At 50.2% G+C, this 25295-nt stretch overlaps 1 protein-coding gene across 1 annotated transcript; it reads left to right on the top strand.

Annotated features, from left to right (window-relative positions):
- Positions 1 to 528: 528 nt before the first annotated feature.
- On the top strand, positions 529 to 25093 carry TMPRSS3 (transmembrane serine protease 3). The gene is made up of 13 exons (XM_058523158.1): positions 529 to 908; positions 2263 to 2407; positions 7485 to 7595; positions 8458 to 8574; positions 8976 to 9099; positions 11975 to 12100; positions 13418 to 13461; positions 14231 to 14396; positions 15198 to 15367; positions 17255 to 17350; positions 20322 to 20464; positions 21144 to 21296; positions 24166 to 25093. Exons 1-13 carry the CDS (start codon positions 888 to 890, stop codon positions 24181 to 24183), a joined length of 1434 nt encoding a protein of 477 aa, XP_058379141.1. The 5' UTR covers positions 529 to 887; the 3' UTR covers positions 24184 to 25093.
- The last annotated feature ends 202 nt before the right edge of the window (positions 25094 to 25295 follow it).

Here is a 25295-nt window from a genome sequence, read left to right as displayed (position 1 = left end):
CCACTTTAGCTCATCATCGAGGTCTCAACTAAAATGTCACTTCTTCCTGGAGGCCTTCCTCCACCACCCTGTCCCATCATTCTCCAAGCCTCTCCCAGCCTCATCTTTTCCTAGCCTTTGTCGTCACCTGAGACAACAGGTGAGTGTTTCGTCCCCTCTGCCGTCTGCTCTGAGTCTAGATGCTTGGCTCATGGCAGATGGCCCGTAAATATTTGCTGAATAAACGAATGCAGGATTCACATCTAGCTCTGCTCCACCGGCCTTCCAAAGGGCCTCTTAGCCCCTGTGCCCACAGCAGCAGAGATGTTCTCTCCTGATTAAACATCTTTAGGCTGCATTGTGTGCAGAAACCTCTTGGGATGCAGAGGCCCCTGCAGCACGGAGTGTGACGTGTCTCTCTCCAGCGCTCTCTGTGAGAACACGTCAGGTTCTCTGTCTTTTGTCCGCAGAGCAGCTGCAAGTGTAAACGTGGGCTCAGTCACATGGAGGGCTAGAAACCCCCAGCAAAGCGTTTCACCTGCCCCTCTTGGTGCTCTTGCTCAGCACTGGGCAGGACCTCTCTGTTCTTTTAAATGAAAGGAACGCCTGTGTTTCAAAGACTCTCTTCTGTGAAGTTTCTGAAAAGGTTTGCTTACCTTACTTACTAATTAAAGGCAAGCCACATTTTTTCCCTCCCTGGTCTCTGTAGTCATACTGCCAAGGCCACTTGATAGCCACAACCAGATTCGGTTACATGGATGCCTGCGATAATGCCATTTGCTGCGATGATTGAGTGGACAAGGCTGAGTGACTTGGTGGAAATATTTCCCGATTGGACTAACCTGTTGGCGGCCTGCTCACCACCACACTGGCTTTTATAATGAAAAAGGAAATTATTTCTGCTTTATATGATGGCGGCTCCAGAAACGGTGAGTAAAGTGGGTGGGGGAAGAGAAGACGCTTCTAAAAGACAACTTCTCAGCATTTCTCTATGTTGTGAAACCTACCAACCACGGCCTGTTTGGGAAAGGGGCTTCCTTATCGAGGTTCAATGTTTCAGAAAGCATTTTACCATGTCTTCTTATTCTTGTTATAAAGTTAAGCTGCGTAATTTGCCACATGCTGATAGTAAGCAGCAAGTATCGGCAAGAATCGAAGTCAAAAATGCTGAATGTGAATTTATTAGTTTTCTAAGATATTCTTCAAAACTACTCTTGTGATGGAAATGAAATAAACATTTTTAGTGCGTAACTCTTGCTTAGATTTTCCACGTGAAACAGCATGAGGACAAAGTTTGTTTTAAGCGACTTAATAGTTCCCTTTTGAATTTCAAACATTGCAACAAGCAAACAGAGAGAAAATAAAAATGAGGGATCTAAGTATCTATGTTTCTATGCCTGTGGGAACCTCTAGATTTTAGCGCTTTGCAGCAGCAGGTTCCTAGAGAACTCATGCCTGATCCCTGGGAGAGTGAAGTGGAATATAGTAGGGAACGTTCAGCCGTTTCTTGCTCCCTCCGCCCCTCCTAGAGTGACAGGGAATGACTTCGAAAGGCTTCAGACCTCTTTGGTGTCGCGATAGTGGAATTCTCTTGGAGGAAACAGAGCGTCAGTGTAGCTTTGGTGCAAGCCAGCAGCTCCCAACCACCTCTCCCTTTGCCTTCTAGTGGGGGCTGGGCACCCAGAGGGCGCGGATACTTTCATCCTTAATTAGGTCATGCCTGTGTGAGCCAGGAAAGGGTTGTGTTTATGGGAGGCTACAAATACTGTGGGCAAGAGTCCGGGCGCTGGCGCCATCTACATTTTTGGGGCACCGACATTATGTGAGTATTAAAACTTCTTGTGTGTATGGTAGGGGTACCACATGCGTGGGCAAAGGGTCGAGTTTACATGGGAAAAAGAACAATGACAGAAAAGAGAAGGAAAATGCTTTAAAAGCAATTTATCTTCCAAAAATTAAGGATACAGTAACTTCTCAACGGTCAAAGGGCATATCTCTAAAGACATGCTATTTGACTGATTTTAAGATTGATCAAACAACAATGGGAAAGTCATTATTTTAGCAGAATTAAGTTCACGTTTTTTCGCTAACTCTAGAAGTTTCTCTGTTATCTGTTGTGGCTCAGAAAAAAACGCGTTCCCACTGGACAGATAGTTTTGATTAATCGGTACTGAATGCGCTTTACGTGGATTGTCGAATTTCAAAGATTTAACGTGATAAAGATGCGTTTGATGCTGTAACTATAAACCGAGAAGCAAACACCTTCTGTTCTCCCTGGCGAAGGAAGTGGAGGTAGAGGTGGGGCCGCATCTCAGAGGTCCTGAAATAGTCACCATGGGGGAGAACGACCCGCCTGCAGCTGAAGCCCCCTTCTCCTTCAGATCGCTTTTTGGCCTGGACGATTTGAAAATCAGTCCTGTTGCGCCAGGTAAGTGGAACCAGGTGTGATTTCTGTCCCCCCCGACCCCGCCCCAATCTAGATGACAAACGTGGCTGAGTGTCCCTCCGAGGAAGTATCTCCCCAGGAGTCCTTGCACACACAGCCGGACACATGTGCTTCCTCGGGGTTACAGAATCCCAGAAAGAAGGAGCATTCGAGAGGGCATCACTTGCCAGCTCCCTAGAGACAGGCCTTTGCATTCTCTGGATGGAGGTTTTCAAAATTGAGGCTCCAACTGCCCCCGGGAGTTGGGGGTCAGATCCTGGCCAGGAAATCTCTGAGCTTTCCGGGAAGTCCTGAGAGTCAGTGCTCACCGGCCCTTCCAGAAAAGTTAAAATAAGTTGGACATCACTGAAGATATTGGAAGCCTAGATTAAAATCCGACAGGGAGTGTCAGAGTTGCTCCTAGCCATAAAGGAAGGCAAGCTGATTTTGTAAATGGGTTACAGACGCTTGGAGAAGCAGTGGACTCCATAATGCCTTTCCAGCTGGGATCTTTCAGGCAAGACCCTATCAGGACTCGTCCTGATGAGCTGTGGCTTGTTGGTCCCGGATGCAGTCAGGAAGACTGACCTCTGGGGCTGGGAAGGGGAACACCTGGGGGCTCTGGCTGAGGTTCCAGAAAGCATGGAGGGGGGGGCTCCCCAAACTATTCCTTTTAAACTGCCTGGAGGATTGATGTGGGAGGGGTGGTAGAGAGGATGGGAGAGGGGAGGAGAGGTTTCAAGTAAGGGAAAAGATACCCAATTTAAAAATACAGCTCAAAAAATTAGCATAAATGTAAATTTAAACAATACTCCATAATCACCTGATCCCCAAAACTTACCTGGATTTTATGTCTGCATTCATTCTCTTCTGGTCCTTGCCCATAGGTACACACTCTTGCACAGTGCAGATAGAGACAGATGTTTTTCCATGTGCTATTTGGTTTTTATAAATGCCTTTGTTTTTTTGGTGAGGAAGATTAGCCCTGAGCTAACATCTGTTGCCAATCCTCCTCTTTTTGCTGAGGAAGATTGGCCCTGGGCTGACATCCGTGCCCATCTTCCTCTACTTTATATGTGAGATGCCTGCCACAGCATGGCTTGATAAGATGTGCATAGGTCTGCGCTGGGGATCTGAACCTTCGAACCCCGGGCTGCCGAATCAGAGCATGCCAACTCAACCACTACGCCACTGGACTGGCCTCATAAATGCCCTTTTTTTTTTAATAGCATCACAACATTCCATCAAATAGATGTAGTAATTTACATAGTCATTTTATCATCATTTGACATACAGTTGTTTCTAATTTTTTTTTTTATCAGGAGGACTAGCCCTGAGCTAACATCCGATACCAATCTTCTCCTTTTTTCTTGAGGAAGATTGGGCCTGGGCTGACATCTGTGCCCATCTTCCTCTACTTTATGTGGGATGCTGCCACAGCAGGGCTTGACAAGCGGTGCGTTGGTGTGCGCCTGAGATCCCAACCTGCGAACCCCGGGCCACCACAGCAGAGGGCGAGCACTTAACCACTGTGCCACCAGGCCGGCCCCTGTTTCTAATATTTTTATAAGATAAATAATATGAATGTGAATAGCGCTATATATATTCCTCTCTGCTAATTTTTTATTATTTCATCATGATTAACTCCTTTAGTGGGAAAGAAAAAAACTTTTTTAAACTTTTCTTTTTAAATAAAGCAATGTATTGTTCATTATAAAATTTAGAAAATACAGTTAATACAAAACGATTTTTTAAAGTTACCCACAATTTTACCATTACTCACAGATAACCCTATTAGCACTTCATCGTTGGATTTCTTGCCTTTTTCCTATCAATATATTGCTATTTCCCTTTGGAAATGACATATACTATTTGTACCATTTTGAAGTTTTTTTTTTAACTCAACAATCTCACATTCATTTTTCCATGATGTTAAATAATTAAATATTCTTCAGGGGTTGGCAAAACTATGGCCCAGGGGCCAAATCTGGCCCACTGCCTGTTTTTATAAATAAAGTTTTATTGGAACATAGACACATCCATTTAGTCACATATTGTCTGTGGCTGCTTTCACACCATAGTAGAGTTGAGTAGTAGTGATGGAGACCACGGGGCCCATAAAGTTTAAAATATTTACTATCTGGTCCTTTACAGAAAAGTTTTGCCAACTCCCTTTCTCTGTCATTTAAGTATCTCTATACCATTTGTTATTTCACCGGTTCCTTCCGTCCGTCATTAAGCTGCATGCATGCAGTATTATAACATGCATCAATGTTATAAATACCACTCCTCTAAGTGTCCTCGTAGGCAGAAATTTGTGTACATCTATGATGACATCTTAGGATAAATTCTTAGAAGTGGAATTACTAGGTCAAGAATTCCATCCATTTTTAAGCTTTTTGGTACTATGTCCAATTTGACTCTCAAAAAGTTTATACAATGTATACTCCTATTGGCTGTAAGTGGAGGTCCATTTCCCTTTGCTTTGAACTGCATTGGGTATAATAATAATAATAATAATAATAATAATAATATTATAGCCAAGTTGACATGTAGTTATGTCTAATTTGCATTTTTTTCATTTCCAGAGAGGTCGAAGTTTCCTTGTGTTTGTTTACTGTTTGCCTTCCTTCTTTGGAGAGATGCTATGCATTTGGCTTTTTATTCCAGAACAAGGAGAGGGTGGGGCCCCAGGAGGGCCCACAGGGCCCCGTGGAGGAGGAGCTGTAAAGGGTCAAAGGTGAACTGATACAAAGGTTCTGACTGGACAACAATTGAATCAACAATTTGGACTCATTTCCTCAATCTAACTCTTAGATACAGAACAACTGGAACGATAAGAGGTCATTCTTGGGGTCATTTGAAGTGTAAATGGAGAGTAGGCGTCTCAGTGGGGTGAGGTATTAGTTTGGTGCAGCCTTCTGGGGGTGGGGAGGGTGGAGAAGAGAAGTCTGCTCTGCTAACTCAAGACCACGAGTTGGTTGCCCTGAAAGGATTGGTCCTTGACCCTGAGATGAGACAGCCTTCATCATCACGCTGTCATTCATTCATTCACTCATCCATTCACTTGACTAACATTTATCGAGGAATACCGCATGCTGGGTGCTGTTAGGTGCTGAGAACACAGCCACCACAAACACTTGCTCATCCAACCAAAGCAGAGACTTGCCCTTTGTCTCTCTTTGTTTCTGTATCCACGTTGTCACTGGGTGTGCGATGCGTCGTCTTATTTCCCTGCGCTCTTTCCCTTTTCTCTCTACCCTTTTCCTTCCATTACGCCTTTCTCCTTTTCCTCACACTACACCTCTTTTTTTCCATTTTTATCTTCAAATTCTCTTCCTTTTTAGGAGGCCTCAAACTATATTGACCATTTTGTAATCACGCTATTGCCAGAGGGTGGAGTTGTGGGTCTCCACAGACAGGCAGGGAGAGGTCTTTTTGGCTCTTCCGTGGGAGGCCTCTGGGCTCAACGTCTCCAAGACCAGGAGAGGAGAGGCAGGGGCTGTCTCTGTCCTGCGTGATCGTGTGACGCCTGGAAGCCTTTCTCCCCTTCCTGCATTCCAACCTTTCTAATTTGAAGTGGAGACAACTTTGGCATAGGTGTGTTTTCAGGATGGGTGAGATAATTTGCATGAAATGGCCTATTCTCCCTAAAAGTAAAGGGTGCGAATGGAAATTCTCCTGGTTGCCCAGAAAGTCTTGTACTTGTGGGTATCTTAATGCTCTGTGCATCTTCTTTGCTGCCCAGTCGGATGGGTTCTTTAGGCAAGAACTGGGAAGGGTCTGGAGTTTTACCTTACCTGCAAGCTAACAAGTCAGCCTGCCACAGTGCCCTGGATGCTGGCAGAAGACATGAGACTCCAGGGTCAGACACAAAGGACTGTGTTAGTTACAGCACAAGTAGCACACGCATCCTGTTTGAGTTGGCTATCCTTGCCCCCAAGTCCCATGGAGGCAATATGGAGGAGACCAGGTGTATGTTGCACAGACAGTGGGTCTGCATCATAGTTAAGGAACTCAGAGCTATGGGAACCCAAATCTTTTATAATGCGCTGCAAGCAGACCTACGCAAACTTTCGCCCTAAGGAAGACCTTATATTTAATAAGCTGGACTGTTCTGGAGAGAGACACTCTCTGTATCTTCTAAGGCTGTTTGCTCTGCCAACATTCTTGAAGAGTTGGTCTGGAACAAAGACCATTAGTGTCCTTGTGCACAAGACTCATGGAGAATGGTCTACTGCATCATCTGGTGACCTTCTCAGAGGTCCCAGCTCTCCCTCTCCTGAAAGTGCCCTGTTTCGGTTTTGCTTGTCACCCTCCTCTGTAGGGAAATGTCCTTGGGAGTTGAGGCTCTATATCCCCTCTGTTAGTTTCCTAGGGCCGCTGAAACAAAGCACCACAAACCAGGTAGCTTAAAACAACAGAAATCTTGTCTCACCACTCTGGAGGTTAGAAGTCTGAAATCAAGGTGTTGACAGGGCCATGTTCCCTCTGAAAGCTGCAGGGGAAGACTTCCTTGCCTCTTTCTAGCTTCTGGTGGTTTGCTGATAATCTTTGGTGTTCCTTGGCTTGTAGATGCATCACCACAATCTCTGCCTTCATCTTCACACAGTCTGTCTGTGTCTCTTCATACTGTCTTCCCTTTGTGGCTGTCTGTCTTTGTGTCCGAATTTCCCCTTTGTATAAGGACACCAGTCCTATTAGATTAGGGCCCACCCTAATGACCTCATTTTAACTGGATTACCTCTACAAAGACTCTATTTCCAAATAAGATGCTATTCTGAAGTACTAGGGGTTTGAACTTCAACATGTCTTTTTTGGGGGCCACAACTCAACCCCCAACACCATCCCCTAACCCGGGACAGACAGAACTGGGTCAGATTCGGAGAGCGTGGGGCCGAACTTCTAGAGAGTGTTCCCCCTGGAAGGTGGCACTTTTTCTAATTAAGGCTACTTTCTTTGGGCTGGAACATTCTCTGCATTGAGGGCAGTGGGAATGAATAGCTAAATTTTAAGTTTTATTTTATTCAAATGCGCTGTTCAGCGGCTTTTTGCCCTTTCATCTGCCCTTGGTTTACAGATGCAGATGCGGTTGCTGCACAGATTTTGTCGCTGCTGCCACTGAAGTTCTTTCCCATCATCGTCATTGGGATAATTGCGTTGATATTAGCACTGGCCATTGGTCTGGGCAGTGAGTACGATTCATTATTTAGTAGGTTCTCAGATGCCTACTAGGCATTAAACTTTCATGAGCTCCCCCCTCACAGCAGCGCAGCGCTCCCACCCAGCCTTAATTACTGGAGGCTAGCGTCCTCGGGGTTTGCTGACTTTGGGTTTTCTGTGCCTGCATGAGTGTAAAGCCAACCTGGGGCCCAGCAGGGGCTGTTGGCCATGCTCGGGGCTTTGTCACCAAGGAAGCTGCCCAGTTAGAAGTGTCCAAAGGCAGCTGATGAAACAGAATCCCGAGGGCGGGGGGCTGGTGCGGAGCTGAGTGGAGGAGACAAGGAGGTCGTTCATGCAAGGCCGCGCACGCCTGCCGTTCTTAAAATAAGATGTTTGTGGCTTTTGAGAAACGGAGTCATTTGAACGGCATCTCATAGCGAACAATTTGTCATTTTCTCTTTCAAGTGACTCGATCACAGATCAGTTTAATTCTCCACCTGCTTACCTGCGTCGTCGTCCACAGTTCCTTCACTTCTGGCCCCGAGTCAGAGAGAACAGGAGGTGGATTGGGGGGGCGAGTCCTCACTCAGAGCTCCTTGCTCAGCCGGCTCAGCCGGTCAGTCCGCAGCCGCCGTGCGCTTTCTCTCTTGACCTTGAGCCCTCCGGAGTCTAAATTCGCCTCAAGCCGTGGCTCCAGGCCACTTAGTGAGACCCCCGGGAATTTGGAACAGGAACTGGGCTGAGGGAAACCGGCTGCTGACAGAGGCGTAATTTCAACGCAGGTTTCATTATTAACGCGCAAGCTCAAGGCCATGTGGCAGGTGGGCAGTTGTTAGTGCTGTACACTGAAGGAGCCCTTCCTTAACACTCCCTTCTGCCCCTTCCCTCAGTCCACTTCGACTGCTCCGGAAAGTACAGGTGCCGGTCGTCTTTTAAGTGTATTGAACTGACAGCTCGCTGCAACGGGGTCTCAGACTGCAAAGACGCGGAGGATGAGTACCGATGTGGTGAGGGCATCCCTTTTCACTGCAAAAGCAGGAGGAAGTCAGCACAGCCCTACCCTGACTTTCCCATCTGTGAAATGGGTCCAAGTCGGTGCCATTGTCAAGTCATGTCCTCAACTGGGATCCATTCGCCCCAGGAGATACTGGGCTGGGTGTAAAGGGAAGGCCGGAGCTTAAATTCAGTTCAGGAGACTACACAAGCAATAAGAAGAGACCTCTAAGAGAGCTCAGGGGGTCCAGACAGTAAGAACTGCCACTGTCCTGAGAGGGTGGGGGGCGCTGTGGGTGAGGAGCAGGTCAGGTTCAGCAGAGCAGGGATCTGAGCTGGCTGCAGAGAAATCTCTGCCTGTGGTCTCAGGGCCCTGCCGGCCACTAATGGACTGTTCTTCCTGCGCATCGGCCAGTCCGCGTGAGCGGGCGGAACGCCGTGCTCCAGGTCTTCACAGCTGCTGCCTGGAGGACCGTGTGCTCTGACGACTGGAAAGGTCACCATGCTAATGTCGCCTGTGCCCAGCTGGGGTTTCCAAGGTAATTTAAGGAGTCTTTCCAGCTCATGGGTAAAACATTAATAGGGATAATGTGATCAAGAGAGAGACACCCATCGTTTAGTGGGGCACTTACAGGTGCTTGTTATCATACTGCGTCATCATGGCAACCCTATAATGCTGACATCATCCTCGCTCTACAGGTGTGCAAACCGGGGCCCAGACGCGATAAGTGACCTGCTCAAGGTAGCTCAGGAAATGGCACATTTAGGGGTGTCTCAGGGCCAGGACAGGACCCTCCATACAAACATACAAGAAAGAGCTTTGGAGCTGAAAACTAACCCCCTAGTTCCCAGGCTGCAGCTGTAGGGCAGCTTCCCGGGCACCCCCACCTGGTAGTGGGCAACATGTGGCCGTTCATACACACTTCCCAAGGACCCCTAAAAATCCAAGTCTGAAAAGTCGGCAATTTAGTGAAAGCACAATCATTCAAAACAGTTGTTTAGCAACATGTAGAGGAAAGGACTGTGGTAGCGGATTCTTCACTTTCAGCGTTTGGCCTGTACTGGGATCAACTGGATTGCCTCTGTAAAGGCTCTATTTCCAAATAAGGCGGTATTCTGAAGTACTAGGGGTTTGGACTTCAGGATGTCTTTTCTGTCTACGTGACATTTTGCACTGAGGCGACACACTTTCGCCCTGACATGGGCCCCCTCCCTCTCCGGCCCCTTCCTCTGACTCCGACAACGGCTGTCTTCCATGGCGCCCACAACTTCACTTCTGCTCCTCTTTGCTCTCCGTTCTCAGAGTTCAGAGCAGGCAGGCTGAGGTCCCATGCTCCTCTCAGGAGGTCAGCATCCCTCTCTGCGCCCAAGGGAGCCGCGCGCTCAGAATCCACGGAGTCTCCCTCTCCAGTGCGATGCTTCATATTCTCAGCCCCTTTCTCCATAACCAGTGAAGCCCCAAATGTCCTCCAGCCCACATCCCTGGACCTGCCTCCTTCTCACTTCGCAACAACCCGGATCCAGAAATCAGCTAGATTTCCACACACCACACCACGCCACTTACACATACATCACATCACACACATACCCCCCACCCTACCTACACACACACACATCACACAGACACACACACTGCATCATGCACACACACGTCACGTCATGCACAAACACACACGTGCACACGCATCACACACATGCACCCCCCCCCCATCACTCAAAGAGCTGAAAGCTTCCCCATTCGGTGTTCCTGTTCCCTGCATAGGCCCTTCCTTGGACTTACAGGGGGGCGTCCTTTCCTCTTCCTGTCTCTCCTCCTCCTCCCTGCTGGGGCATCACTCCTTCCTCGAATCCCAGGCCTCCTCTCTATTATATGCAGAAGGACCCAGCTGACCCCTTTCCCTCTCCACCCCACTCTTCTGGGCAGCCCGCTCTGTCCACCCCAGCCACTTGGTGAGATAGCCCTTCCTGCCCTAGTGTTCCCTCCAAGGGCAGGTCTGGAGAGCGCAATTTTTCCAGTCTGTCTCCTCCACATTGTCCGTTTCCTTTACTCTAAACTTGTTCTTTTCTTTCCTGTCTTTGCTTCAACTCTAAAATTTTCTTCTGTATTCTTATTTGTTTATTCTTCCTACTTCTCTCTTTAAAGCCCTTCTTTGATCTTCTCTGCTCTACTATATCCTATGTCAGACATCTATGATTAAAAAAATGATAGACCGTCAAGTCAGATCGCCTGGGTTCAAGTCCCAGTGCATGCTCAGCCCTGTTACATAACTCGTGCCTCAAAAATAGGGATCGTAATAGATGGGCTCCAAAGGGTCATCATGAGAGTCAAAGGACCTGAAGTGATTGGAAGTGAGCCCGCGCATAGGGACGCCCTGTGAGTTTGTGGTTGTGGTTGTTACTACCACTTGAAGGCTTTGGCAATTTAGAGGGCTCCAGTTTCAGCATTTGGGGTCCCCTTGCATTTCACACTTCCCCCTCCTTGCAGCCCAGCCCACCTGTCTTGGGGTCTCCATCCCAGCAGCAATCCGATCTTTCACCCAGCGCCCACACTATCAGCAGGTTGAGCAATGCCTGGGAGGGCTGGGAAGGTCCTTGCTGCTGCCTTGATTATATTTTACTCAGAACTCAACTTGTCTGAACTTTGCATTCCACATGCGCTCCTCTCCACAGCACACACAGTAATCTGATGAAGGCCTGTTTCATAGGCTGGTGTCTGAGTGCGTGAAGCAAGCCAGCTGTGTTTTGTTTTGTTCATTCCACGAAGAAAGGGGAAAATGGCCATTCATTCGCCACGGCCCATCTCATAACTCTTCAAACACTTGATTTTTTAAAAAAGGGTGCCTTCTTTACCATTGTTCTCCAGAAGACCTGTTTCCTGAAACTTTAAACATTGACTTGCTTCTGGTGTCCCCTGATTCCCTTCCTTCTACGTGTTCATCTCTCTCCAACGGGAGCCCACGCCCACTCTGGGCAGACTGGGAAAGTCCTTCATCCTCCCCCATCTGTTGTTCTTGGGGCGCTCGGTACCCACTTTGGTGCCCACCTGAAAAGGCCCCTCCTAGTTCTGTGTTCTGTTCCCTTGGGGGCTTGCTTCAGGCCACGCAAAGCCCAGTTCAGTGGAATGTGTCAAGGGGGCCCACCAGCTACACCAGGAAGAGGTCTTCCCTCCTATGTGCCTGGAGCCCATGGAGGGTGGGTGGGGCTGTGGGGTGGGGGCCAGAAGGTCCACCATCCCAGACTATGCCAGGTCTGCAATGCCTTGCTAAATTGGTGAAAGGAAGCCCTTGACAGTTTGGGGGGACAAAATGACATCCCTCCAGTGTGATCCTTGTGCTGTTGTGACTCAAGCACAGGTTGATTTGAAGCATAGAGTCAATTTCACACATCGAGTCTGCGTTTCTAATGTGTTTGCAGTTATGTAAGTTCAGATGCCCTCCGAGTGGACTCGCTTGAGGAGCAGTTCCGAGAGGACTTTGCTTCCATCAATCACCTCTTGCCGGATGACAAAGTGACCGCGTTGCACCACTCGGTGTACGTGAGGTAAGTGGCTGGGCAGTGCTGCTGTCCGCACTGGGGTCAAGCATCTGCTAGGTTTGCAAAGCTGTGTGCAGCTCCACAAGGACTCAAGAGGTGTGAGGGTGTTTTCTCCAAGAGCACGGTGGGGGTTTGGCCACCTTGGTTAGACTGGGTTCACGCACCAGGCTGGGGTGCAAGAACTTAACCCCAAACTGGGCAAATAAGGACCGACAGAGAAAGGGAGGAAGGATGGTAAAGGAGAAATAGCGATGTGTACGTCATAAATGCGCCTCTCACACAGTGGGCGCTCTGGATATGTTTGGGGGAAGGAAGGAAGGGAAGGAGGGAAGGAGGGAGATGGGGAGAAAAGAAAGGAGGGAGAGAGGGAGGAAGAGAAAAAGAAATTAAGAAAGAAATGTTTCCTTCTTTGTTCACCATTTATATTCCCTGCTTCCCTCAACACCTCATGGGGGAGGTAAAATGAGGTGTCCTTAAATGACAGTCAGGTACCTGAGGCTCAGAGGGGTCACCTGCCAGGTGAGTGGAGATACAGTCAAATATTCTGAACCCAAGTTCCATATGCTTTTCTGACACCTTGGACCAAACCCCAAGAGGAGGGTATTCTCTGCTCTGGGAGACAGCAGCCTGTCAGCCTGTCCATCACATCATTAACACTCACCTCTGGACCCACAGGCGATCTGTAGGGACAGCTCATCTCTTGGGTTCTAAACCTCAGTCTGGTGACACTAGCTTTTGCTTGCATGATTGCATGACAGGACTGGGGCTCTGAAGCGGGAAAAGTTACAAAGGGATCCTGGGTGGATTGTGAGCAAGCACGCGCCCCAGATCCCAGCCCTGCAGGGGGAGCGGTGTCCTTTCCGGGGCAATCATATCTCTCCTCCAGGGAGGAGTCCTCTCTGAGGTGTGTGTGCCCCAGGCTGTGAGGACTTCATGCCAGGAGAGCTGCCACGCCGTCCAATGTGCACTCCGTCACCCCCAGGGGCCAGTGAGGAACATCGGGGTAAAACCGACGTGCAAATGACACCAGTATACGTTTATATAATATAGCTCATTGTGCATCTGTTATCATTAGCTGCACAGGGCTTAGAAACGCTCAACAGCCTCTCACATACACAATACTTGTCTGTAGTCCAGGGTTTTATAATGAATTGGGAGACCTCACTCTCCTGGTATTTTTATATACACTAAAATTGTAATCTGTATTTAAGAGCAGGGGAATAGGGTATATTTTTCTTTTACTCCAAGATTAAGTAAAAACAAAAGTGTTCATTTCACAAGCCTTGGGTATTTAACATTAAGCCCACTCTTTTCCCTCTTTAGGGAGGGGTGTGCCTCGGGCCACGTGGTCACCTTGAAGTGCACAGGTAAGTCAGAGACGCAGAGATGAGTGGAATGCAGCGCTCGCTCACAGACTCCTGTGTCCCTGTCCCCTCCTCAGACTGCTGGGAGTCCCTTCCTCCTCGGTGCCAGGTGGGAACTCTGTGGACCCCACCTGATGGAGGAGGGGAGCAGAGTCAGCCTGGTCTCACCTGTCAGGTGCGGGGAGGCAGCCCAGAGTGACTCCTCAGCAGCAGACAGGACCATGGTCCATGATGTCCTGTCACTCCGTGGTGGCCCCTGTAGCCTGACTCACCAGTCACTTTATCCTCCCCCCTCCCCCAGCAGAAAAGTGTGCACAGGCTGCTTAGTGCCCCAGGCCACCTCCTCCCGGGACAGGCGCCCCTCGTTCCTGGCAGGGCGGAGGGTTCTTGTGCAGGTTAGGGGCTGAAGAGGTCAGGCACATGCTCGCCAGCCCCTGTGTCAGTGAGGAGGGGGCTGTGGAAGGTCCCATGCTCCTGGCGTGTTGGCATCATCCTGGGGATATGGGCATCACGAGAAGGGGTGCTGCCAGCACCAGGTTCTTTGCTCTGGCAGGCTCTTCCCACTGCACCCCCACAATAGCCCACTCGTCCCACGTCTCCGGGGACCTGCCCCCACCCCTCACACTGTGCTCCCCCTACAGCGCTCTTTCCCGGGCTGCAAGCTCTGTGAGGGAGGCAGGATGTGAGGGGGGGAGAGGTCTGTGGCTGCGACACCACTTTCCCCAGAAAGGTCTGTGGGACCGACCCCCAAACCCTCGTTCTCCCTTGGCAGCCTGCGGTCTGAGACTGGGTTATAGCTCGCGCATCGTGGGTGGAAACATGTCCTCGCTGGCGCAGTGGCCCTGGCAGGCCAGCCTTCAGTTTCAGGGCTACCACTTGTGCGGGGGCTCCGTCATCACCTCCGTGTGGATTGTCACCGCTGCCCACTGTGTGTATGAGTGAGTCTCCCGACCTCCTGGGTGTGGGTCCTTGTCCTCTGCAGCCCCCTGTCCAGTCTGGGCCACGTGGGAATGGGGCTGAATTGGGTGATCAGCAGCAGGTCCACAGAGCAGGCAAACAGATCAAATTGTCATGAAGTAATGTCCACATGGAGGAACCCCTCCTCCTCACCATGGACTTGTCACCATTGGCTGGGTGTGATTGGTGACCCTGAGCTCATTTTAAAGATTTCAGGCCTGCAGCTCTTACAGAAAAGATAGAAAGAGGAGGAAAGAAGCTCTCTTGCAGGAGGAAACCCACCAACATAAAGGCCCTAGATCTCCCTGTAGTTAATTATGGTGGACCATGTTGTGGTCTGGAGATGGTGCAGGGTGTTGGTGGGTATCTAGTCTCCCCAGAGCAGTCTCTCTCAAGGGAGGTTAGCATAGAAGAAAACCACAGAAAATACTTCCAAACACGGAGGTTAATTCTCCCTGTTATTTTTACCTGCCACTATTTTGGTTGCTGTCTGATCGAGAAGAGGCCTTGATGGACCCCTCACAGTCAGCAAAGTTGAGCTCAGTCCTCCAATGTTGAGAAGATGCACTCAGAGGTGTAGGGAGCAAGATCTATCTAGGAAATGCATGGGGTGCGTCTGAGCTTCTGCAGGGGGTGGGAGCCGAGGTCAGATCCAGGCATAAGCAAGCAGGGCAGTGGGAAGTCTCTTGCCATCTCCCTGGCACTGGCTCACGGGACACCTGATGTCCGTGTGTTAAAGTGCTTGGGTTTTTCCTGTTTACCTCTCAGTCTTCTCATTGCAGCCTGTACCTCCCCAAGAAATGGACCATCCAGGTGGGCCTAGTTTCCCTACTGGACAGCCCAGCCTCCTCCCATCTGGTGGAAAAAATCATCTACCACAGCAAGTACAAGCCAAAGAGGTTGGGCAATGACATCGCCCTCATGAAGCTGGCTGGGCCACTCACCTTCAACGGTACGTCTGGCTTTCTTTGTTGTTCTGTTGTTTTCATTTGTTTCCAGAGAAATTTGTAATTGCTTGTTGAAGCACTTTTATGATGGCTGCTTTACAAGCCTTGTCAGATAATTTCAACATTTGATTCGTTTCAGTGTTGGCATCAGTTGATTGTCTTTTCTCGTTAAAGTTGTGATTTTCCTGGTTCTTGGTATGATGAGTAACTTTCAATCATAATCTGGACATTTGGGCTATTATATTAGGAGATGCTGGGTCCTACACGCATCCTCAATTTTAGCAGGTGGTCACCCTGTTCAGGTTCACTGTGCAGGTCTTGATCTACTATTGTGGGCTGTGGTTTTGGATGATAATTTGATTTCAGAGCCTTTGAGGTTCTACTTTGGTCAACTTGGTTTGTCTGATGCCCCTGGTGTTCCCATTGGTGCCACTTTCTCTCTGCTGGTGCCAGCTGGAGATGAAATGAGCTTCCCCAGGCCAGGCTACCTGGTGCCTTTAGGTGGTGGAAGGGCATCTCCGGCCCATGGGGACAAAGAGCTTTGTCCTATCTGGGGATTGTTGTGGTGTGGTCCCCCAGCCAGTGCCACCTGCTTGCCCAGTGTCTCTAGATGGAGGATGAGAGTCTCTATCTTATCTAAGAAAGAGAGCACCTCCCAGGGCAGCCAGCTGGTTGTGGGGAGATCCTTTTTGCAGCCATTTCTTTACCACCTAGAAGATCCCGGGCATCCTCAGCTCCCTAAAGTACTCAGAAACATTCTCTCCCAACCAGCTGCTGAGTTCAGCAGGCTCTGTTTCTCCACGGGAAAAGTCAAGTCCTGGCCTCTGGAGGTTATGAAAACACCACAAAAGCCACACAGGATCAAATTTTCAAACATTCTGCAGATGCAAACAAAGCATTAGGAGCCTCCTCCTAAGTAAATTAAAGCCCCCCCTTCTCCTTTCCAAGGAATACGGCAGCTTGGGCTGTGGGCAGAGTGTAAGAAATGAGGCCCCTTATCGGAGCAGAATCCTGGCGCAAGACTAGCCGCAGGTTTGACCTGGCAGAATGCTCGGCATGTTTATCACGTGGCACATGTACACTCTAAAACAAATCTTTCTAGGGAAACAAAGAGAAATTGTAATGTAGTGTTCATTTGTTAATCATTATTAATGATACTTGGTTATTCAAAATGAGGTGCCAACACTTGCACTTTGACGAAAATTAAAATGAACCCTCCCCTTATTCCTTCTGTGCCTGTCCACTAGTGTCATACCCAGGGAAGCTTAGCGCATCTCAGAGTGTATTCACGTAAAAGCCTCACGACAGCCATGACTCTGTCTTTGGTGGAGGACTATGTGACACAGCCCACAGGGACAGGCAAGCTTGTTGCCTCTAGATGTGACAGGAGGCATAGGAATATTCATGGAGTGACGTTCTGTAAGGCAACCTCCCCATGGTCTACACCAGGAGTGGGCGAACTATGGCCCACGGACCAAATCTGACCTTTTCTTGTTTTTGTAAGTAAAGTTTTATTGGAACACTGCCAAACCCATTTCTTTACTCTTGGCCATGGCTGCTTTCACACTACTGTGGCAGAGTTGAGGGGTTGTGACAGAGACCACTTGGCCTGCAAAACCTAAGAGATTTACTATTCAGCCCTTTACAGAAAGAGTTTGCTGGCCCGTGGTCTAGACTCGCTCGTGTTGCCACAGTCTAGGGCTTTTTTTAAGGCTTTAGGGCTCTGGTTGGTGGTAGGGGGTGGGGTCCCTGCTCTGAGCTTTCAAACAACCAAGGACTTGACCTTTCTTTGGGAGATCTTTGCGCTCCCCAGAGAGGTAAGCCCTGATGAGATTGTTTCCTCAGACTACTGCTTCAATTGAGTTGAGAGTGGTTGTTTCCCCTTTAAACAGAGATGATCCAGCCAGTTTGTCTGCCCAACTCCGAAGAGAACTTTCCTGATGGAAAAATGTGCTGGACGTCAGGATGGGGTGCCACAGAGGACGGAGGTCAGTGGTCTGAAATCAAGATTCTGAGTCCAGGGAGCCCAGGACTGAGATGGCTGGGGTACATGCCCACAATGACATGCTCCCTTCCAGTGCCCCAATGTACTGTTCCTGTGGGATGCCCATACGTCCCGGTCAGGGAGTGTGAGTCCACTGCGGGAAACACGCAGTTGGCCGAGTAGCTGTGGGTCATGAGTCATGGTCCCCCTTATCTTGTGACAACATGAAACTGTACTCTCTCAAGAGAGAAATAAAACACAAAGGACAACCGTGGACACTCCTTAGTGGAGACACCTTTGCCAACACAGCAGGTGGTTCTCCCTCTTCCTCCTCCCCACCGTGTTAACTAAGTACATAAGGAGCCCGGATGGAGAACTCCTCCCAAGGTTTATTCAGAAGACAGAGATTTGTAATCGGTGAGGAAATTTGTCTTGTGAGACTTCAGAAGATGTGTTATTTCATCTGACAAAGGTCAAGTAGAAAAAGCAAACAAGACCTTATTGCTGTAGTCATAATAGAAGAAGTAATGTCAATGAGAACAACCCGTGTGGAGGAAACCTAGGCCGTCCTTTCGTCAGTAGGGGCCACAAATGCGCTCACAATTCTTGGATTTCCCATCCGTTGCTTTCCTCGTTGGTAGAAAGAGTAGTAGTTTCCTGGCGCTGTCGTAACAAAGAAACAGGGTGGCTTAAAACAACAGAGATCTATTTTCTCACAGTTCAGGAGGCCAGAGGTCTGAAATCAAGATGTGGGCAGGGTTGGTTCCTTCTGGAGCTCTGAGGGAGAATCTGTTGCAGGCTTCTCCTGGTTTCTTGCAGCTCCCGCTCTCCTGGGCTTGTAGACACATCACCTTAATCTCTGCTTCTGTCTTCACACGGTCTCCTCCCTGTATCTCTGTCCCCAGCCTCCCTCTCCTTTCTCTTATAAGGACACTAGTCTTTGGATTTAAAGCCCACCCTAAATCCAGAAGGATCTCATCTTGAGATTCCTACCTTAATTACGTTTGCAAAGACTCTGTTCCAAATAAGGTCACATTCTAAGGTTGTAGGTGGACATATTTGCGGGGGGGCGGGGGTGCACATTTCAACCCGATATAGAAAGTTCAGTATTTTCCTCTTGAGACTTATCAACTGAGCACACTGCCTCTTGAATGTCCAAGGTACACAGGGGCTTACCCAGATCCAGAGGGTCTATGTGGACTTGCTTGGCCACACTCCCACCAGCACCTGCACTGGTGTCCACCTTGGCTCAGGGGAATTACAGCTATTTGTAATTTCATGCTCACCCACTTGCCCAAACCCTGCTCTGTGCCGACATGGCTGGTCGAGGGGCTTCCGGTTTTGTCAGAACCAGCGGCCCCGCGACCTCTGCTTTGTGGTGGGGAGCAGGGACACCCCTCTACCCTCCCCTTCCTCTCATGGTGAGTTCTCATTTGGACCACCAGACTACCAGAGTGGTTCTTATTGTGTGGGACTCTGAAGATGAAGCGCTGGATCACTAGGCAGATTCGCCACACGCCAGGCTCTAAGCTGAATGTCTCAACGAGGTACCTCCTGCTTCTCATGGAAACCCTGAGGGGGTGTTATTTTCATGCTCATCTTGAGGGCAAGGAGACTGGGGCTGAGGGGCTCTGAGCATCTTGCTCAGGCTCACATAGCCGCGTGGTGGAAGATCTGGGATTCTACATTCATGCTCCTCCGCCCATGTGCCTATTCGTGTTGTTATTCATGAACTTGAAGTGCCTGGGGATGATTATTCCATCGTCTTCTTCGAATCCTTATGGGATGATAGGGACAGGCACCACTCTCAGCGCAACCTCATGGCCAGGTGGTGCCCACTGCAAGGACAGTGGGTGTGTGGGTGGACTGGGGAAGCCCATGCAGAAACCATGGTGTAACCCACACTCAGAGAACACTTACAGTGTGGGTTTCGAGGCGCTCAGACCCACATGCCACCAGCTGACACACGCTGAAGGAATGGGAATAAGGGTGTGCCCTGCTGTAAGCCTATAGAGCATAAAGATAACTGGGTTTATGAGTAGGTTGAGTTAGAGGGTGTTGATCCCTTCAGGTCAGTGGTGAGGCTGATCCACCACAGGTGTGTTGCTTTCCTGTTGCTGCTGCAACAAATGACCCCAAGCTTAGTGGCTTAAAACAACACAAATGGATCATCATCTTACGGTTATAGAGATCAGAAGTCCTAAATCAGTCCCGGTGGGCTGGAATCAATATGTCAGAAGGGATGCATTCCTTCTGGAGGCTCTGAGGGAGCATCCATTTCTTGCCTTTTCCAGTTTCTAGAGTTGGCCCACTCCCCTTGACTCGTGGCCCTTCCTCCACCTTCACAGCCAGCAGCGCAGCATCCTCAATCTTTCCCCTCGAACCTCTGCTCCCTTCATCACATCTCCTTCTCGGACCCTTTTGAAAACCCTTGTGATTTCATTTAGGGTCTACCTAGATAGCCCAGGATCGTGTCCCCATCTCAAGGTCTTATCACATCTGAAAAGTCCCTTCTGCCACATGAGAATTGGGACATGGACTTCTTTGGGAGGACATTTTTCTGCCGACCACCCCAGGGTTCCACCAAGAAGCTGTGTGTGTGAGACCTTCTTGGGCCTCCATTTCCCTTCTGTAACCTGTTGTTCTGGGAACTGATTAGGCTGGTGAGGGTCACGTGCTTGGCCCAGGACGGGCCCTGGGGAGGTCCATGTTGGCCACTGTTGCCCTTATGTCCTCTTGCATTGGTCCCTTTAGGGAGGTGAGCGGCCCTGACATGAACCATCTGTAGGGAGCAAACCCTGAGGGCTCGCCGGTGCTTGCAACAGACCACGCGCCGTGCACCTGCAGGCGTGGCCTTTGCCACCATCACAGCATCTGGTGGCGTGCCCCCTGCTCCCCCCCCCCGCCCTGGATGCATGCCCTCTGAAATCCGAGTGGGGCCCCCCTCACTGCACGTACCCCCATCTCTGACACAGGCGATGCCTCCCCGGTCCTCAACCATGCAGCTGTGCCTTTAATCTCCAACAAGCTCTGCAACCACAGGGATGTGTACGGGGGCATGATCTCCCCCTCCATGCTCTGTGCCGGCTACCTGAGAGGCGGTGTGGACAGCTGCCAGGTAGGGGCCCTCGGTGACCTCTGGGAGCCACGCAGCGGGCGAGGCGAGGCTCTGGTGCCGTGACCCAGCCCGTGAGACAGGCCCCCGCCAGCATTTCCCTGTGACTGACTGAAAAGCAAATTTACAGGGCGTGGGGAAGAAGTTTGCTTAAGATATCTCTCCCTTTCCTGGCCCGGGCCTGTGTTTACCCAACGCTCCCACTCTGCCTGGGGGCTGGGTGGCCAGAGCGGTCTCGAGGATGCTTCCCTCTCCAGCCGGCTCGCAAAGTTTGCAGGGGGACAGAAGGGGTGGAAGGCAGTGGGACGGTGAATCTGGGCCTCCAAGGCCAGAGTGGGTGAGGCTCCAGCACTGCCGGGGTCCAGCTGAAGACCCCTGGCCAGGCAGACCCTCCTTCTGACAGCGCTCCCTCAGCTGCACACAGCTGCCCTGACCATCTTGGGTTCAGTGTATCTAGAATCTGGCAGGGAGACAGCTGGGGGATAAAGGAGACAGTCCCCGAGGGATAAAGGATCCCACTATTGGGAATTCGAGTCAGTTCTAGAAGGGCTGGTGTGAACGCAGAGCCATCCCCGAGAAGTATTTTGTGATATGGTGGAAGGGGGAATCCTGCCACTATGACGAGGAACACCCCTTGACAGTGCCTGTTCTGTCACTGTTAGTCTCTTTCCTTGCCATCTAGGGAGACAGCGGGGGACCCCTGGTGTGTCAAGAGAGGAGGGTATGGAAGTTGGTGGGAGCGACCAGCTTTGGCATCGGCTGTGCCGATGTGAACAAGCCCGGGGTCTATACCCGCATCACCTCCTTCCTGGACTGGATTCACGAGCAGATGGAGGTGGGTGCAGCTTCCTCCCCTGCTCACGCCGCTTCTCCTCATTCCACCACTAGCATCCGTTACGTGGGACCTCAGTCCTGCTGTACAGAGCCAGGGAGTGACCAGTGAGTTGTCTATTTGGCAAACAGGGACTTTGCGGCTCCTGGGTGTCTGACGTGAGCACAGCTAATCCCATGGGCAAGGCTCTGTGTGGGTGGGGCCCTGGTGGGGTGGGCACACAAGAGGGAGACCCTGGCTGGGACAACATGCCAAATGGGGAAAGGAAGAGGGGCAGCTGAAGGAGAGCCCTTGGGGATGGGGATGAGGCGAGTGGGCAAGGGTGTGCACAGAGGAGAGAGTGGACGAAGTGGAGAGAGGTGGAGGAAGGCTGAATACAGAGGACTCCCCAACGCCCACTGACGAGTGTGGACCTTGCTGGGAGCCAGGGATGGGATGAAGAGTCTCCAATCAGGAGGGGGCCTGGGCAGCTCTGTTCTTTGGGGGCCCTCCCTGGAGGGGGGACGTGGAGGAGGGAGACAGGTCAGTGAGGATGGCTTGGCAGGACCAGGACGGCAGGGGGCGCCCTGGAGATGGCGGGGAGGAGGAATGGGATATCCAGGGAAAGGGAGTGCCACTGCCGATTCCAGGCCCCAGCGCAGTGGTCTGATGGTCCAAAGGACGCGTGGTGACACCCAACCGGGGAGCAGGGGGAAAGGCTGCAGGGAGGTGAGGCCGCCATGCAGGAGCCTCGACAGCATGACTCCTTCCACCTTGTGGGCCCTCAGCAAATATTTGCTGACTTGATCTCTGACTCTGAGCCCCACATCATGCCTTGGACCAGTTTCAAGGACTTTTTTTTTTTTAATTGAGGCAAATTTACGTAACATAAAATTAACCATTTTAAAATGAACAACCCAGTGGCATTTAGCACATTCACAATGTTGCACAGCCACCACCTCCATCTAGTTCCAAACATTTCCGTGGCCCTGAAATGAAACCTTGTAGAGTTAGACGGGCACCCTGCCCCCCCAGCCTCTGGCCACCAGTAATCTGTTTTCTGTCCTTGTGCATCAAAGACCTTTATAAACGCTCCTTTTATCTGAAACAGCTGGCTAAGAAGGACGTCAAACTCCTAATGTGGCACGGGCATTCATTTCCACTTCTTCCTCCTTGAATTTTTGCTTTAAATGAGAAGCTACGTAGTGGCTCCCATTGTGCAAGGCTGAGACCCGGGGCTGGGCCTTAGCCTGGTTTGAATTCCAGCCCTGCTGCTGTGTAGCTGAGTGTCCTCTGCAGGTATGAATAGCTCCTACCCTCAGTGTCCTGCTCATTGCAAGGCAGCCAGTGTCAGGAGACAGGCCATCAGGAAGCACCGGTTAATAGCCGGCAGACTGGCCCAGTGCTCAGACTGAGGGGCGTGTAACGCTCTTCAGACAAAATTCAACCAAAATTGTCAACCTCTCAGAGAACAGACTCAGAAAGAGCAGCCTCCTTGCTGCAGTGGCCGAGGATGGCCTGTGAGCGGAAGCCTAGGGTGCGGATGGCCACACTGATGGCCGTGTGGGCTTGGCCATGTGGGGGATGGAGGGTGGGATAGGAGGAGCAGGCCCTCCACATTTGCCATGAAGCCACAGAGGTGCGCCTTCCAAGTGGCTGCACGCAGGGGCAGAGGGTCTGTGTGACCAGGCTGGTAATCGTGAAAGTGGAGCTTGCAAGTCGAGCAAGTTGAAGAAGCAAACTCCCAGTCTTCACGCTATCGAGAAGTGCTAGGGACTGGGTGGGGAGCAAGGTTCCATAATCACTCCTGGAACCTTCTAACCATGATGTTGCGTGATGTCTTAGCCCATTTCCCCTCAGCACCGTCCTGGGTAGCGATGCTAGGGCAGTCCCCTTATTACAGGTGAGGGGACATGCTTAAGGCCCCCCAGGCTAATAAGAGCAGAGCGTGAGTCTCACCACATCCGTGACTCCAACCCCAGCACACTCAGCAGCAGAATTGACAGCTCTCCACCCTGGGGCACATAGCACTCTCCCTGGCTGTGTGTTAACACTGAAGATCCCCAGGACCCTTCTCCAGGGGGTCTGATCAGGGAGCGTGGGATGAGGGCCCTGGCGATTTTGTACATGGGGTCTTGAGGGCACTTTGAGAAACACTGGTGTGGACCATGTGGCTCCCTGGGAGGGTTTCAGGAAGGGCTTCCACTCTTCCCCCGAGGCTGGAGGAGCAGTGTTGTCTGTGATGGCTGGCTGGCTCCCTTGATGCCTGGGAGAGCATCTTAGTCATCAGCTGCCTTGGGCCCACTGAGGGCCTGTGTGAGACCCGCCCTTTTGCGAGTCTCTCTTCAAATGTCCTGGAAGATGACCCAGAAGAGGCTTCCCTTCCCAGGAGAGGTTTTCAGGCAGGTCTGCATTTTTAGTTGTTTTTTTGAACATCGATGTGAGGGCCTTCCAAGAGCTCACACATCATGAGGAGAATTGCCCGTTCAGCTGACAAGACTGCCTGTCACATCATCTTCATTCTCATCCAGTGGTTTTCTCTATCTAGTTGGGGCCTTCAACAAAATTTTCTGACTCAAACCAGTACTTAGCAACACTGACGCTAAGAGCTGGAAACTTCACGTGGAAACTATGGAAAAAATCCCAGGTCTGCAATAAAAAACGCCGGGGCGTGGCTGGTTGGGAGGTGCATACGGGTAGGAAAGCTATTTCACGTTTATCTGAGATCCGCATGGAGCTGGCAGCCTCGTCTGGCGGAGGCGAACCTTGTCCTCAGGAATTGTGAACAGCCAATGCTTCACTCAGGCTGCAGCGCCGATGCCCAACTCAAGTTTAATGTTGGAGACATGGCTTGAAGTGCTAAGAAAGATAACACCTATGTTTTCATTTCTAGAGGGACCTGAAAACTTGAAGAGAAAGGAGAGACACCACCACCTCGAGTTCCTGCCACCGTGGAGACATTCCCGTCCATCCATGGATTCCTGTGTGGACACTTCCAACAGCAGAGCCAAAGAAGGAGCATCTTTCTGTTCCTCTGCATCCAGAACAATTCCTTGTAATGCCTCTAACAAGGCACAGGGGCATGGACTAAAATGACCTTGAAGCTCCTTTCTGACCTTCACAAAGCACAGAAGCAGGAACCCCTCCAAAGTGCTACCTTTTCCCACTTGCCCATCTGGTTTTCTGTACAGGGGTCATTCCACATCACTGAGAAGATGGGCACATCTCACGTACAAAGCGATTGACAGCCACTGCCTGGACCTGTGGGAGCACAGCCATTGTAGATGGAGCTATCTGCACGCTTTTCTCCCTAGGCACCAGAACCAGACCAAAATTTTCTACTCTAAGATCTCTTTTCGCATGTGGCAACATAATCTATGAGTGGTTAGCTTTAAGGTTTATTTCTATTATTTATTTGTAGCATTTGGTGCTTTATGTATTATTGTCCCTTGCTTCTGAAGGGTGTGTGCTCTCCTAATGCAATCATCAGTCAGAGCTTGTCTGAATGAACACTGACTGCTCGTGTAAATCGAAATCATAAGCTTGATTCGAGAGGATGGATTACTTTGATCTCTTCTGTATACATTGTGGGTTTTGCATTTTTCTGTTAGAACAGGCTTCTCAGCATATCAGCTTTATCTTGTATTATATCACAAGACTCAGAGCAGAGTAAGAAAAGAAAGCACTGAGACCACATAGGACTACCTAACCGCATGCAGCGGGTACCGAAGGCAAATAGAGTTGTTGGTCCCGTGTCATCAAGACCAAAGGCTTCCCTCCTGCTTCACATGGGCCCTTTAATCTTCCACACACCTGCAGGATTAGAGACCCACCGGTTACCCAAACACCTTCTGTAGTATAGTCCCCATAGCACACACATAACAGAGGAAGGCTACTTGGTAAGTATCATTGTCCAGTGGCACTTTATTACAAATGAGTTCATCAGAATACGAATCCATCGCTTTGCTTTGAGGCAACAGTGGGAAGATAGGTGAGTTTCAGAGAGATCCAAGGTGGGTCCAG

The sequence above is a fragment of the Diceros bicornis genome, chromosome 27 (assembly GCF_020826845.1).
Source record: "Diceros bicornis minor isolate mBicDic1 chromosome 27, mDicBic1.mat.cur, whole genome shotgun sequence".
Lineage (NCBI taxonomy): Eukaryota > Metazoa > Chordata > Mammalia > Perissodactyla > Rhinocerotidae > Diceros > Diceros bicornis.
The sequence above is the reverse complement of the archived record's forward strand: the minus strand, read 5'-3'. Positions and strand labels throughout refer to the sequence as shown.

What these genes read in the sequence shown, in the direction of transcription:
- TMPRSS3 (XM_058523158.1), top strand. Translation starts at nt 888, where the DNA reads ATGATGGCGGCTCCAGAAACG. An exon ending in GCTGCCCACTGTGTGTATGA is followed by an intron (nt 14,397 to 15,197) that starts GTGAGTCTCCCG and finishes TTCTCATTGCAG; the next exon opens with CCTGTACCTCCCCAAGAAAT. An exon ending in GCGGTGTGGACAGCTGCCAG is followed by an intron (nt 20,465 to 21,143) that starts GTAGGGGCCCTC and finishes CTTGCCATCTAG; the next exon opens with GGAGACAGCGGGGGACCCCT.